Below are 16,920 nucleotides of genomic sequence, written 5' to 3' on the forward strand. Positions count from 1 at the left end.
TTACTGTGATGTATTGTTCTATGTTCTAAAACCTGTTTTGTTGATGAGCCCTTGATCGCTTGCCCTCACGTGGCCCAACAGCGTTTTCTTTAATAACTTGCCTGTAAAGTGTGATGTGACGAATAATGTTCAATAAATGCAAGTGATTATTTTCTATGGCTCTGTGGAAAATGTGGTCAGACTAAATGAAAACCCATTGTCCCTTTCTGATGATGGCTGCATGTGCATTCCATATCAAGTACTCACTACAATGGCACAAAAGACAGATTTTCTCATCCGAAGGAGGAGTCAGCATCAGGAAGTCCATGGTATTTCCATAGTGCTGTGTAACAGTCTCAATAATGTAATGCTGTAGACTGTGGAAACTTTTGCACAACTTTTGGACTGCACAATCGCCAGCAAACGATCGCTTGGTGCTGCTGCTGTTATGTCCAAACTGAATGACAGAGTCTGGAGTAATAACAACTTAACTGAGAGCACCAAACTGAGACTTCATCACACCTACATCCTCTCCTCTACAGTAGTGAGACCAGGACCATATATACAGGAGATATGCCAAAACAGTCTCTTAAACAGTGCCTACAACAGCAGGTCAGAGGCTAGGAATACTGCGGTGAGTAACTCCCCTCCTGACTCCGCAAACTCACCATCCACAAGGCACAAGTCACGAATGTGTTGAAATACTCCTCTCTTGCCTGGATCAGTGCAGCTCCAACAACGCTCATGAAGCTTGATATCATTCTAAGACAGAGCACTGATTGGCACTATGCACAAAAGCATCCACTTCATCCATTACGATGCTCAGCAGGATGCACTGCAGAAATTCACCTGAGATCCTCAGACAGCACCTTCCAAACTGATGACCACTTCCATCGAGAAGAACAAGGGCAGCAGATGCATGGGAACACCACCACCTTCAAGTTCCCTTCCAAGTCACTCGCCATCCTCATTTGGAAATATATTGTTGTTCCTTTGCTGTCACTGGAATTCTCTCCCAAATGCATTGTGGGTCAACCCACAGTATGCGGACTGCAGTTCACCACCACATTCTTGGGGGCAACGAGTGACAAGCAATAAATACTGGCCCAGCCAGTGACACCCACGTCCCACACGTGCAATTGGAAAAATCCCTTCACTGTCGAGGAGGTGCACTCAGTTTCTCTTGGCAGGAAAAGTCTCAAGAGAACTGAGTGAGTGAATTACTTGAGTGACCTACTTCCATTGGCATACACTCACTACTCAGCCAGCAATAATAATGTTAACGTCCTTACACCGATGCAACAAGGGAGAAGCATTATGGGATATGAATACATTCAGAAAATGTACCTGGCAGAGGCAACTGATGGAAAAAAATTAAAACGAAGCCGTTGTGTTATTGTTTGGGCAAAGTTAGCAGTTGAGAGGAAGACAAACAACTTTACTGACTGATGGGATGGATTATACAGTAGCATCATGAGGGGTTGATACTTCCAACAATGCAGTGAACCGAGTCTGGAGTCAATTGTTTGTCACCTCCAAAACAGAGGAGGCATATCGAGGGGGTTTTCCATTTGACAGGGTTTTCTGTTGGGGCAGAGCATATTTGATGGTTGTGGTGGGATGTAGGCTGGAATGGGGAAGCTACCTGATTTATTCATTGAAAGGAAACACCAATGTATGTGTAAATGGCAGCTCATCCACCACTGGCAGGATGTCCCATCGCCGAAAGAATAAACCTAACGTAATATAGTCTTCAGACAGACTTTAAACAGTACTTGGAGGTGTGAAGCACATCTTGGAATCTAGGGGCTATTTTTCGTAATAGCCAAGAACACTTTTTATTTACTTAATTGCAATGGAAATTGTCTCTTGTACAATTAGATTGAGGAAGATTCCAGTGCACCCATTTACTACTTCTTCAGTTGAACTATTAGTTTGTTTAATGACCACCCACGGAGAGTGGAAATCTCAGAGGTGCTCTTCCATTACGTAGCAATCTTAAGGTGCACTGGAATGTGACTAATTATGAGCAACCTTTATTGTCAAAGAAAAGCAAGAATATGCGTTGGTGGAGAGTTGGGTTAAATAATTAGTGACCTGTCTTACCAGTATGATGAGGCATTTTACAAAGTTTGCATAATGTTTTAAACTCAGCAAATGCTATAACTGCAGTGGCAGCTCCGTTAAACCATGTAGATTGCTAAGACACTGCGTCCTCCTACAGCTGAGTAGGATTGAGTGCACCTACACGTTTGGATATGAAAGGCAGATTATGCAAGAACTTTGTGTTTTAGTTGATCAGATCATATCTGGAATGGAAATTCCACTTCAAAGCTTAGAATTGGAGAAGTAAATTTGCCTGATAAATAAGGACAGCAGTTAAGATCATGAAACTGAGGAGCTTCTGCATCAGTTTCTAAGCAAAGGGCTTTTCTCCAGTGAGCTAGGCTCAGTTCATATAGGCAGTTCCGTAGACCTCAGGATTTTAGGAACGGTTCTGAGGAGGGGTCACCAGACCTGAAATGTTAACTCTGTTTTCTCCACAAATGCTGCCAGACCTGCTGAGCTTTTCCAGCAGCTTTGTTTTTGTTCCTCAGGATTTTAGAGTTGTTGCAAGTAAATGCTTTTTTGCGGTAATTTCTAAAAACTTGTAACTGGCGATGTTGCTGTTTGTGGGAACATACTGTGCACTTATTCATCTAACAGTTCAGAGATTCATCATATCTCTGTCTCTCAAACTCATTACATCAAGTTGGAGTCATAAAGCCTGCCTTACATGTGAGCTCAAATGTTCACCAGTGCCTTGCAATGCCTCATAGATAATGGGAACTGCAGATGCTGGAGAATAACAAAGTGTGGAGCTGGATGAACACAGCAGGCCAAGCAGCATCACAGGAGCACAAAAGCTGACGTTTCGGGCCTAGACCCTTCATCAGAAAAGGGGGAAGGGGAGAGGGAACTGGAATAAATAGGGAGAGAGGGGGAGGCGGATTGAAGATGGATAGAGGAGAAGATAGGTGGAGAAGAGACAGACAAATTAACAAGAGCTTTGCAGTGGGAGAGAGATTCCCTGAGGTATGTCCGGAGGGTAACTTCTTCAGGTTAGGCATCCCTGGAAGAGGCTTGGCATTGGGGTTAAGATAGTATCAGAGATAATGGGAACTGCAGGTGCTGGAGAGTCTGAGATAACGTCTCTCTCTCTTTTCGCTTTTGTTTTACCCTTTCTACCTTCCTTTTATCTCCAACCTTGTTTTCACGCACTTTTTTTTTCTGTTCACTTCCCTTCTCTCTCTTCTTCCTATCCTTCTCTCTTAGTCCCTTTCCTCTGAAGCCTCCACCCCCCTCGTCCCCTCACCTATGTTCCCCCCCACTCTGATTTTCTCTGACTGTCTCTCCCACTGTCTTTATCTACCCCTTTAATTCCCTTCCACCTTTTATTCTCCTATTTCCTGTGATCATCATCACAATTGTAACATTTGCTTGTTTCAGTGAAAATTTTGCTTTAGCTGACCTTGTTGTTACCTTGCGAGACAACTAGTATGATGCAAATTATGGTTCCTGACGCAGTTAGCATTGAAACTGGATTAGTCTGTAGAAACATTACATCCTAACAGGTGCTTCAGGCTTTGAGTCCTTCAGCCTTTGATGCTGAAGATTACAGTAGGGGACAAAGGTGGAAGATTGAGTACTGTTTTGTCCTTGGTGTTTGTTCTTTTAAATTAATTCATTGGGTTCCTGTATCACTGTCAAGGCCTGCATTTATTGCTAATTCTTAAAGCAGAGGTAAGGTGCTTGAACCACTGTCGTTCATTGAATGTAGGCACGCGAACAATGCTGTTAGGGGAGCAATTACAGGGTCTTGACCCAGTGACAGAGAGGGAATGGTGATATGGTTCTAAGTTACAATGCTGGAGCAGAACTGCAGTTGATTGTGCCTCACGTGTATTTGCTGGTCTTGGACTTCTGGATGATACTGGACGTGAGCTTTGAAGATGCCGTCTAAGAAAGAAGCACTCGTCACATAACGCGTCATGAAGTTGGCAGGGCAGCTGATGTTCTGTGATTGTAGAACGTGGGAGTTTCTGGACCCCCATGTGATCCCAGGCATACAGGCACCTGCGGCTGCGATCATTTCAGCTCAGGGTCAGTGAGCTGGAGGCTGGTACTGAAGCACATTAGGGAGAGGAAAAGTCACCTCAACAATTTAACTCCAGGATGAATGCAAATCCCGTACTTGGGAAAGGGTCTTGTGATTTGGTCAGTGGTCAGGAGCAAGAGGGGGTGTGACTGCATGGAAAGAGACTCATACTTGGCAGGCAATGAGGATCTCAAATAAGGGAGCACCTTCCTAGGTGCCCCTTGATGGTCATTGACATACCTTCACTGAATGACCCACTGTCTGCACCCTGGGGGGGGTGGGGGTGTCACCATTGACCACAACTGTACTGTGTCTGCCGGAGCTGGGAATCCTGTGGCAACTAACTCACTATCTGATTCCTAAGGCCTGTGCACTACCTACAAGGCAGAAGTGTAATGGAATGCTCTTCGCTTAAGGTCCAGTCACACATAACAAGCTTGATACCTTCTAGGATAAAGTAGCTCTCTTGATTGACAATCCTAACACCTAGTTCAATAATCGCTCCCTTCAGCACAAACATACAAAGCCAACAATGTCTGCAAGGTGTAGACTTACCAAACCTCCTTTGACATCACTTCTTAAACCTGCAACAAGGACAACAGATATATGGAAATACCACAGGCATGTTCCTCTCTGAAACACAGTGCTCACTGTCTTGGAATAATATTGCCGTTGCTTAACTGTGGTTGAGTCAAATTCCTGAAGCACCCTTCCTAGCGGCACTCCAGGTGTCCCTAAACCCCAAGGACTGCAGCAGTTCAAGAAGACAGCTCATAACCACCTTTTCCAGGGCAGTTGGAATGGGCAATAAATGCTGCCCCAATGATTGATACACCGATCCCATGAATAAATTAAAAAAGCGTCATCCTCTGCCATTTCCTTGCTCCCCATTATTATAGTCATAAGGGACCTATGTTCACTTTGGCCTCTCTCTGCCTTTTATTTGAAAAAGCTCTTGCTGTCTGTCTTGACATTGCTTGCTAGTTTGCCCTCAAGATTATTTTCTCCCTCTTTGTTATTCTTTTGGTTTCTTTTTGTTGTTTCTTAAAACTTTCCCAATCATTTAGCTTGCCACACATCTTTACCACACTGTTTTTATTTTTAAATTGATGTTATTGTTAATTGCCCTGGTGAACCATGATCCCCCTCTTAGAATCTTTGTGTCTAAGTGGAGTCAATCTTTGCTATGCACCATAAACTATTTTCTTAAACATCCGCCATTGTTCCTCAATTGTCTTTGCTATGAAACTCCTCCAATCCATTCCAGCCATCCCTCCCACCAATTCTTTGTAATTACCCTTGTTAAATTTAGCACAGTTATTGTCAATCCAGATTTCTCAATTTCAGACTGAATGCTCAATGTTGCCATGTAGCCTTGGGAATGTCTGACTCTAGGATCACTTATTAAATCTGCCTCATTACTAGATTCAAAACAGCCTGAACCCTGGTTGAACCTACAAAAGTTTTAGGCAACAGTTCCAAATACATTCTAAGAACTTTCCTTTGTGATTACTTTTGCCAATTTGGTTTTACCATTCTACATGAAGAATGAAATGATCCACGATTAATGTACTGCTGTCTTTACATGCTGTCATTATCGCCTGATTTATTCTGTGCCCTACAGTACTGCTACTGTTAAGGTGCCTGCATCAAACAGACAAACACTATAGTAACAAGACTTGATCCAAGACTTGGAATTCTACAGAGAGACGAACTCACCTTTTTGCTCCTCAAGCACTGTTCACTGACAACAAACCACAAACGAGGACTGTGATAATAACTTTCCATTTGTCTGGTTGAATGTAAGTGCGATAGCAGTCGATATATTTGACACATGCAGGACAACGTAGCCCACTTTGGCATTTCTTGCATTTTGTGGACCTTCTTGATTGGTGTTGGTGTCAGAATTGACACATTTTGGTACAAATATAATATTTGAGTAAACAGGAATGTTTAAAACCTTTATGGTTAAGTGTTTCAGCAATGGCACCTGAATGCAGCAGTAATTTTGGACTCTAATGCAAAGAAATTTCACACTGGAGTATAATATTTCCAACGTGAAGCAGTTTTAACTCTACTGGAGTGAGAATATTTCTTCTTTGTCCTCAATATAATACTTCTACTTGGCACTTGTTTCCTTATAGATTGTTAGACAGAACAATACTTCATTAAACACCATGGATGGGCAAGTAGCTGAAGACGTTGACTTGCAAACCATGCGGTAAGTTTAAATTTAGGCTTTTTTTCAAAATAAAATTTCAGATGTTGGTGTTCAGTCATGACTCAGCTGGTTGAAGTTTCACATCTGAATCAGAAGGTATTTTTTGGATTCAAGCCCATTCCAGATAATGCACATAATGTAGGCTGACACTGTGGTGTTGGAGTGAGGGAGTGCTGCACTGTTGGGGTTGTTGTCTTTCCAATAACTTGTTAAACCAAGGCTCTGCTAATTCTTTCAGATGGCTGTAGAAGATGCTTTTTTCAAAAAAGAGCAGATGTGACATACTCCCCAGTGTTTCATCTTACATTTGTCCCTCACCCAACATCATTAAAATACTTTCAGAGGTCGTAGGAACTGCAGATGCTGGAGAATCTGAGATAACAAGGTGTAGAGCTGGATGAACACAGCAGGCTAGGTAGCATCAGAAGAGCAGGAAGACTGACGTTTCAGGCCTAGACCCATCATTAGAATACTGATAGATGGTGGTAATGTCACCTAACCAATAATCCAGAGGCCCAGGCTAATCCACTGGGGACACAAACTCATGAAATTTAAGTTTGATTGATAAAGTTAACTTAATTAACTTCTGGAGTCACACAGAAACAGGAGTAGGCTGTACAGCCTGTCGAGCTTGTTTCGCCATTCAACATGGCCATGGCCAATTGAAATTGTTCTTTCACAACTCTCTTAGAGAATTGCAAAGATTCACAATCATCTGAGTGGAAAAAAAAAACCTCGTCTGAATTGTAAATGACGTTTCCTTTATTTTTAAATTATGCTTCTGGTTCTATACTTCCCAAACCAGGAGAATCCCCATGCTTGCATCTACCCTATCTGTAAGTACTTTATAGGCTTCAATGAGGTCAGCTGTCATTCCTCGAAACTGTAGACAGAATACAAGGCCCAGTTTGCCCAATGATTCTTCATAGGTCAGACACCCCCCCAGTCCTTGTAAGAAGTCTGGTGAATCTTTGTTGCGCTCCATTTATGGCAATAATATTGTTTCCCAAGATAAGGCGACTAAAACTACACACAATGCACAGTGCACTCCAACTGAGCTCCAATACAATTGAAGTAAGACTTGAATATTCCTGTTCTCCTGTCCTCTTATGATAAAGGCTAACATTCCATTAGCCTTCTTAACAGCTTGTTGTACCTGCGCATTAACCTTCAGTGATATCTTGATAAGGAACACCCAAATTCTTGTACGTATTAACATTTTTCATCCTTTTGCTAGTGAAGAAATACTCTGCAAATCTGTTCTTCCCACCAAAGTGGATAATCTCACATTTTAAGGTCATCGGTCATGTTCTTACCCAATGACAAAACCTGTCTAAATCTTCTGCAAAACACTTTACATCTTCCTCACAACATTCCTGCTCAGTTTTTTATCAATGAAAAATTACAAGTATTAGATTTACTCCCCACATCAAAATCATTGTGACTAGCTGGAGCCAAAGTATTCATTCTAACAGAACCTCATTACTCTCTATGCCAGTAGAGAATGACCTGTTTATTCCTGCTCTGTGCTTCCTCTCTTTTAGTCAGTCCTTAATTCATGCTCGCATGTCACTTCCTTTACTACATGCTTTAATCTTGCTAACCAACCTCATGTGGGAAGGACCTTATCAAAAGCCTTCTGAAAATGCAAATATGCCATATCCACCAACTCCCCTTTTCCTACTTCATAAGTTACATTCTCAAAAAGCTGCAACAAGTATGACTTTTCATTCACAAACCCATGCAATGTCCTATCAGATTACTTTTTGTCCAGTTTCCATTTATTATGTCCTATAGACAGTAGCATTTTTGCGACCACTAATGTAAGGCCGGTAGGTCTGTAGATTTTTGTTTCTTTTGCTGCCTTCTTAAATTATGGGATGACATTGGTTAAGGTCCAATTTGCAGGAATCAATCCAGAATCAATAAGATTTTGGAAGATGTTTACTAGCGCATCTACTGTATTTATTTCCACTTCTTTCAACAATGTGATATAGACCATCAGGCCCTGGGGATGTATCAGCTTTCAGCCGTGTCAATTTCTCCAGTGCAATCTTCTGCCTTATACTAATTTCCTTCAACTCCTTATCCTTGCTAGTCACTTGGATCTCTCATTCTGAGAGATTTCTCACTGAAAACAAATACCAATTAATAATTTATCTTCTCTGTCTTTTCTCTATTCCCCATTGTAAATTCTCCCGACTGTGATTTTAAGAGGTCCAGAATTGTCTTAGTTGATTTTTTATGTGCCTTTAGGAACATTAAAGGTCTGTTTTTTATGTATTTTGCTAGATTGTATTTGCATTTGGTTCTTCCTTATCAGTCTTTTGGTCCTCCTTTACTGTGTCTTGTAAACTTCTCAGTCCTCATTTATGTCACTATCTAGTGTTAGACATTTGGTTTTCTGGGCTTTTCAGGTATGGGCTGGTTGAGCACAATGCCCACTATGAATGGTCAAAGGGATGTCTTGTTTGATGCGGTCCACCAGGTGATAAGAACTAAGCCTTATAATAGGGAAAGGAGTCAGCTATTCAGCCCCTCTACTATGTTCCACCGTTCAGTGAGAACAATACCAATCGGTGACTGAACTCCATTTACCTGCCTGTGGCCCATATCCCTTCATACCTTTTGCTTAAACAAAAATTATCTATCTCCGATTTAAAATTAACAACTGATCTAGCGTCCACTGCCATTTGTGGAGGAGCATTCTAAACCTCTGCCAGCCTTTGTGTGTAAAAGTGCTTCCTAACATCTTTCCTGATGGTCCGCCCCTAATTCTGAGACTAAGCCCCCTAGTTCTAGAATCCACAACCAGTGAAAATAGTTTATCTACCCTGTCTTTTCCTATTAAAATCGTGAAAACTTGGATCAGATCACTCGAAATTCTAGAGAAAACTGGCACAATTTGTAGAATCTCTGCTGGTACCATGACCCCTGAAGACCACGTAGCATTCTTGTAAACCTAAGTTATACCCCCTCCAAGGCCAATATACCCTTCTAAGGGTGTGGTGCCTAGATCTGCTTGTAGTGCTCCAAGTGTAGCCAGTGTTTTGTGTGGCTGCAGCATAACTTCTGCATCCTTCTAGCCCAGTCCTCTTGATGTAAAGGCCAACATTCCATTGCATTTCTTGATTATTTTCTGTACGTGGTCATGACATTTCAAAGAACAATGCACCCGAACTCACCAGTCTCTTCGGAAACCCAGTGTATTTGACTTCGTACCATCCAGAAAGTACCTTGAGCTATCCTTTCTCAGTCCAAAATGGACAACCTCGTACTTGCTTACATTGAAATCCATCTGCCACAGTTGTGCCCATTCACTTACTCTATTCATATCTTTTTATAATTTTATGCTATCATCTGGTTAAAATGCCACATAACTTTGTGTTATCAATGAATTTGGATATATGACTTTTGATACCACTTTCCAAGTCAAGACCAAATAATGTGAATATTTCCCTGGCATCGCATTAGCGCTGAAACCCATCTACTCATTGTTCATTTACGTAGAAGGCAAAACATCGTTTTGGGCTTTACAGCAGTATCCTCTTAGCAGAGAAAACCAGTTGTGTATTTATTGCAACATTGCAGCCTGCGACGCTAGATTCAATCATTTAATTTGTTAAGACATTTCCCTTTCAGGTAAACCAGATACCATTCAGGGCCAGAAGTGGTGGCTGTAGGATCTTAAGTAAATTTATGCGGCATACAATATTTGATGATTTGATTGGTGTACCCAATATCACAAAGGAGAGTTTTGATTTGCCCTACCTCAGCATCAAGCTTATACAGTGAGCAGCTGATCTATTTGTGGGGTTACCCAGTAACATGGAGCTTGTAGCGTGTGACCGGGAGAAATTCCAATATGTACATAAACATAGACTTTCAAGTGTGGTTGAGAGCCCATTGGCAGATTTCTCATCAAGAAAAGTAAGCTCATTTTATTGCTCCATTTCAGTGGTGCATGTCAGCGCAAGATTGAGTTTAAGCTGTGTTAAGAAATTCTTTGATGAAGATGCAGATTCAAGCACAGTAAACTCATTATCTAGGTGTCGGAAGTATGTAAAAAAGGTAGGAGGTTTGGCATTCTCCATCAAACACTCATTTCCCATGGTAACCCGAAAAAAAATGTTAGCAGGATTTGGGCGTAAAGGGCATCATGTGGCAATGATCAATTATTCAGGTGTACGTGGTGTCATTTAATCTGGACTCAATTGTGCGTGCTGCATCCTTCATGAGTTAAGTGGAAATAGATTCAGGCACTGGTAGTATCTAGATTGTTAGGATTTAGTGATATAGTGAAAATGTTAATGGCTTCCTTGAGTGGTACACTGCTGAAGAAGCTAGCACTGTTGAAGATCACGTGGACGCTACTGTTCCCAATATGTAGTGTACAAGTATCCTTTGCAGTGTATGTGGAAAACTCATTTCAAATTGGTTGTAGCAGCTCCCTCAGCCTTTTGGCCAATTCATGTTGTGCAGAGCCAGTCATCGGTAAAATAGGATGTGAAGGAACATCGCTTTTGTGTTTCTTGGGCACTGGTGGAGACTCTGAGCTATGAAGACGAATCCAATCACGCATATCACCAGGCAGGATAAGTCTAACAAATACTTACCCAGCTTACTGTTGAGTGTTAAATAACAAGGTATAGAGCTGGATAAACACACCAGGCCAAGCAGCATCAATGGAGCAGGAAGGCTGATGTTTCAGGCCTAGATCCTTATTCAGAAATGGGGGAGGGGAAGGGGATTCTGAAGTAAACAGGGAGAGAGGGGGAGGCGGTTAGAAGATGGATAGGGGAGAAGATGGTTGGCAAGGAGACAGACGCGTCAAAGAGGTGGGATTGGAGCCAGTAAAGGTGAGTGTAGGTGGAGAGTTCGGGTCGAGATAGGTCAGACCAGAGAGGACAGACAGGTCAAGGGGGCGGAATGAGGTTAGTAGGTAGGAAATGGGGGTGGGGCTGAATGTGGGAGGAGGGGATAGGTGGAGGGAGAACAGGTTAGGGAGGCAGGGACGAGCTGGGCTGGTTTTGGGATGCAGTGGGGGAAGGGGAGATTTTGAAGCTTGTGAAGTCCACATTGATACCATATGGCTGCAGGGTTCCCAAGCGGAATATGAGTTGCTGTTCCTGCAACCTTCAGGTGGCATCATTGTGGCACTGCAGGAGGCCCAGGATGGACATGTCGTCTAAGAAATGTGAGGGGGAGTTGAAATGGTTCGCGACTGGGAGGTGCAGTTGTTTAGTGTTGCTGTGCGATCATCCTGTAGATATGAATTTGCAACTGACACTAAGCATGGCACTTTATTGATGTAATCACGTTTGTTGAGTGTGATCACTCCAACCTCTTTGTTAGCTTTACCTTTACTTTGCATGCTGCTACCAGCCATTTTTATGAAAGGTATAAAACTGATGCGTGTTCCGCAGTATCTACACACCAGGTCTGCTGGGAGCATTTTGGGCTTTCCATATCCATGTTGGATGTTGACTTATGGTGAGGTAATGAAGGAATTCAAACTCCACAAGTATGTCTGCTCAGTTAATGCAGCATGAGGCACACTAATTTGAAAACTTGAGCAAAAACAAACCTCTCGTTTTCGGAGAGTGCATGCTCTGAGAGATTTATTGGCATACTAAATTGGCAACTGAAGTGCTTCTGTTTAAGTTTGTTTATAGTGCAAGTTGTTTTTTGAGTCTGGTGCAATTATCTTTTGAGATGATCAATTCATTGATGCATTCAGATCAAGTCAGAGTGAAATTTTCTTTCATTCATTCATGGGCTGTGGGTGTCGCTGGCTGGGCCCAGCATTTCTTGCCCATCTCTAGTTGCCCTTGAGAAGGTGGTGGTGAGCTGCCTTCTCGAACCGCTGCAGTCCATGTGCTGTGGGTACATCCAGGGTGCTGAAGGGAAGGAGGTTTGACTGCGTTGGGCTGTTGGTTGACTAGTCTGTGAGATAGTTCTCCCAATTTTGCCATGAGCCCCAGAAATTAGTGTTTGCAGAGTCCACAGGACTGTTTTTGTTATTGTCATTTCCTGTACCTTAGTCGTGGTCCATTTGATTTCACACGTTTTTTTCCCTTTCAGCAGTTGAACATAGAACATAGAACAGTACAGCACAGAACAGGCCCTTCAGCCCACGATGTTGTGCCGACCATTGATCCTCATGTATGCACTCTCAAATTTCTGTGACCATATGCATGTCCAGCAGTCTCTTAAATGACCCCAATGACCTTGCTTCCACAACTGCTGCTGGCAACGCATTCCATGCTCTCACAACTCTCTGTGTAAAGAACCCGCCTCTGACATCCCCTCTATACTTTCCTCCAACCAGCTTAAAACTATGACCCCTCGTGCTAGCCATTTCTGCCCTGGGAAATAGTCTCTGGCTATCAACTCTATCTATGCCTCTCATTATCTTGTATACCTCATTTAGGTCCCCTCTCCTCCTCCTTTTCTCCAATGAAAAAAGTCCGAGCTCAGTCAACCTCTCTTCATAAGATAAGCCCTCCAGTCCAGGCAGCATCCTGGTAAACCTCCTCTGAACCCTCTCCAAAGCATCCACATCTTTCCTATAATAGGGCGACCAGAACTGGACGCAGTATTCCAAGTGCGGTCTAACCAAAGTTTTATAGAGCTGCAACAAGATCTCACGACTCTTAAACTCAATCCCCCTGTTAATGAAAGCCAAAACACCATATGCTTTCTTAACAACCCTGTCCACTTGGGTGGCCATTTTAAGGGATCTATGTATCTGCACACCAACATCCCTCTGTTCCTCCACACTGCCAAGAATCCTATCCTTAATCCTGTACTCAGCTTTCAAATTCGACCTTCCAAAATGCATCACCTCGCATTTATCCAGGTTGAACTCCACCTGCCACCTCTCAGCCCATCTCTGCATTCTGTCAATGTCCCGCTGCAGCCTACAACAGCCCTCTATACTGTCAACGACACCTCCAACCTTTGTGTCGTCTGCAAACTTGCTGACCCATCCTTCAATACCCTCATCCAAGTCATTAATAAAAATTACAAACAGTAGAGGCCCAAGGACAGAGCCCTGTGGAATACCACTCACCACTGACTTCCAGGCGGAATATTTTCCTTCTACTACCACTCGCTGCCTTCTGTTGGCCAGCCAATTCTGTATCCAGACAGCTAAGTTCCCCTGTATCCCATTCCTCCTGACCTTCTGAATGAGCCTACCATGGGGAACCTTATCAAATGCCTTACTGAAGTCCATGTACACCACATCAACAGCTCGACCCTCATCAACTTTTCTAGTCACATCCTCAAAGATCTGATACAACTGAGTGGCTTGCTGGGCCATTTCAGAGGGTAGTTCAAAGCCAACCGCATTGATGTGGGTCTACAGTCACTTGTCGGCCAGTCTGTATAAGGATGGCAGTTTGCTTCCCTCAAGGACTTTGGTGACCTAGATGGGGTTTTGCGACAATTAACAGTGGTTGCATGGTCGTCATTGGACTCTTAATTCCAGATTATTTTTATGTGATTCAAATTCCACCATCTGCCATGGTCAGGATTTGAACTCTGATCCCAGAACATTTACCTGATTCTCTGGATTGCTAGTTCTGCGACAATACCACGAGGCCATCGCAGATTCGAGAGAGTGGAAGTAAAGAGTGCAGAGCTATGAGAACAGTGCAGGGTGGGGTGGCTGTTTGAGTTAATGGGCTTTTGATAAAAAGCAGTGACCTTTTTGAAGCTGGAACCTGCCTCCACGTTCAGTCCATTCAGACCAAGCCCACCATTAAAAAAGCACAAGGATTTAAAGATTGTTAACACTCTATCAGACTCTACTGTCCCAGAGATAATATAGCAGAATCCCATCATGACAGACCACTGTTGCTGATACCCTGTTTCACAGATTGAAGGAATATTCATATTTATTTGAACAAAGCTTACAACTTCAAGCTGTGCCAATAAGCACTAGCACACTCTGGAAAGGTTGTCCCTGTTGTCATATAGGAAATGCCACAGCCAACCCATGCATCATAGTGACTCATAACCAGCAGTGGGAATCACTGGGAAGGCCAGCATTTGCTGCCAATTCTTCACTGCCCTCAAAAGTTGCCTTTGTAAGTTCACCTGAGAGGGCAGGTAGGAGCCAACCACCTGTCTATGGGTCGGCCATCTCACGTAGACCAGACCAGGCTGACAGTCTATCATCTATAACCAGGCAATCTGCCCTTCTCTTCCCACATCCCAGTTTCTCTGCTTTGCTCCTCTGCCCACTCTGGTTCACACTGTGTGGGTGACAGCAAGTATTCAAAACCTCAAATGTGGAACAGATTTTGGAAGGCTCCGCTATAAAACCTCTGAGTGTAGAGTGTGTCTACATGTTTCAGAGCTTTAACACCAGCAAGAGGGCTTAAGCATGCAGCTGGTTCTCAGCAACACGTGAAGTAGAGCATTAAGCCTGTTCAACTCCCTGCAAAAGCCCCTATTTGAGAGCTCGTGCCCTCACTGTACAACCTGGACAGTCATTCCCCACATCAGTCACACTTGGTTAGTGAATGGATGTTGTTTACAGCCCCGAACTGACTTATCATCAGCCTAAAAAGAAAATTAAATGAGCGGTGATCTATTTTTCGAATGAAAAAGAATTGAGGCGACACATTTCACGTTTCCCTCCTCCTTTTGAGACTCTCTTCTAAGTGCATCTGATTGATCAATGTGTGATTATCTGAAACTATGTGGCTCACTTTGCTGAAATAGTTTGACAAGGGAGGTTGGAGGTGATTTTCTGTCAGATTACTCAGAGGAAGAAGTTCCTGGTATGATTCACCCATATCAGTCTGAACTGCGCGTATCGGAAAGTGATGTAGAAGTAGTGATGGAATCAAAATAGAACAGGAAATAATAATTGTAAGTTGAATTTAAAGATGAAAGGTTTTTGAAAAGGCAAAACACCATGTTAGTTGCAAGTTATGTTCTAAGGCCTTCGTTATTTTCATTTTTCAGTTTCAACTGATGCTGTGCATCATTGCATTTGTTACTAAAATTGCAGAAGGCAATTTCAATGGATTTGCTGTTTGTAATGGTTTTAAATAAATGATTGAAAGTTATAATGGAATAGTTTACCTCTGATGTGCTTGTCGGGATGAAGATTTGCACATGTTAAAAACAAATTTTCACGCACACAGACACAAACACACACACCCTATCTAATGCACTATTGATTGGGGTCTCACAAGTAGCGGCTTTAAACATTTATTTCCACTGAGTCAGAGTGCAATATACATAACTGCTACCGACAGACCTGCACATGTTTGAATCATTTTGCATTATCCACAAAACCTATTTTTCTACCTCAGTTTCCTAACATGATAAGGTGAAGCTTTCCTTATTTTCCCTCTGTTAGTTGTCATTTATCAAATTTTACATAAACGGTTCATAGATCCAAGATGTAAAACTGCATTTCAGTTGATAAGCGGGTGTCTGTTGGCTTAAGGTACAATTTCCTAAATTCAGAGTTTCTGATATAGCTGCTTTGTGTAACCACTTGTTGTATAGTTGTTACATTATCCCATCCCACCCCTCTCACAACCTGGATATTAACCGCTGAACAATCTGGCCTGCTTCCAGCCAATTGCACCACTCCAGTGATTGGATCCTATCCCTTATGAGCTTAACACCATGAGACCATAAGATAAAGGAACAGAATTAGGCCATTCATCCCATTGAGTCTGCTGTGCCATTCAGTCATGACTGATATGTTTCTCAATCTTGTTCTCCTGTTTCCCCACCCCTCCCCCAACCCCTGTCATCTTATTTACCAATCTTTTCCCGTATACAGCCAGTTCTCATGAATGGTCACTGGACCTGAAATGTTAATTTTGCTTTCTCTCCACAGCTGGGTTTTTCTAACAAAATCTGTTTTTGAATCTTGTAAAGCTCCTTTGGACCGCCTCCAAGGTCTGTGCACCCATCCTCAGATGTGGGGCACAAAATTCCTCTCAGTATTCCAAATACTGCCTGACCAGAGCCTTATGCACCCACAGCAGTACATCTCTGCTCTCGCATTCTAGCCATCTCGAAATGAGTGTAAACACTGTATTTGTCTCCCTAACGGTCGACTGAACCTGCATAAAAACCAAAAGAACCACAGATGCTGTAAATCAGAAACAAAAACAGTAGTTGATGGAAAAGCTCAGCAGGTCTGGCAGCATCCGTGAAGAGAAATCAGAGTTAACTTCTTGGGTCTGGTGACCCTTCCTCAGAGCTAATTGTTGAACTAATACTTACAATTTGTTTGACCTACATTTTGCACTTTTATATGTTACCTTAATGTGGGACATCCTCAAAAGGTGGGGGAAATTCTGAAGAAGGGTCACCAGCCTTGACACTTTCTCTGATTTCTCTTCACAAATGCTGCTGAGCATTTCCAATTGAACCTGCATGTTACACTTAGGAGTCCTAGTTCAGGATTCTCTTAAGTTCCTCTGTGCTTCAGATTTCCAAAACATTTCTCCATTTAGAGAATATTCTATACCTTTATTCTTCCTATCAAAGTGCATAACTGCACACTTTCCCACGTTGTATTCCATCTGCCACTTATTTG

At 42.6% G+C, this 16,920-nt stretch overlaps 1 protein-coding gene across 2 annotated transcripts in view; it reads left to right on the plus strand.

Annotated features, from left to right (window-relative positions):
• The window catches only part of anapc1 (anaphase promoting complex subunit 1), a 215,129-nt gene that overhangs the window by 132,187 nt on the left and 66,022 nt on the right, over nt 1-16,920 (plus strand). For both annotated transcript variants that reach the window (XM_059645205.1, XM_059645206.1), the window contains exon 35: nt 6,262-6,338. In XM_059645205.1, coding sequence (XP_059501188.1) covers nt 6,262-6,338 — 77 coding nt within the window. The remainder of the gene's footprint in view (nt 1-6,261; nt 6,339-16,920) is intronic.

The sequence above is a fragment of the Stegostoma tigrinum genome, chromosome 4 (genome assembly GCF_030684315.1).
Source record: "Stegostoma tigrinum isolate sSteTig4 chromosome 4, sSteTig4.hap1, whole genome shotgun sequence".
Taxonomy (NCBI): domain Eukaryota; kingdom Metazoa; phylum Chordata; class Chondrichthyes; order Orectolobiformes; family Stegostomatidae; genus Stegostoma; species Stegostoma tigrinum.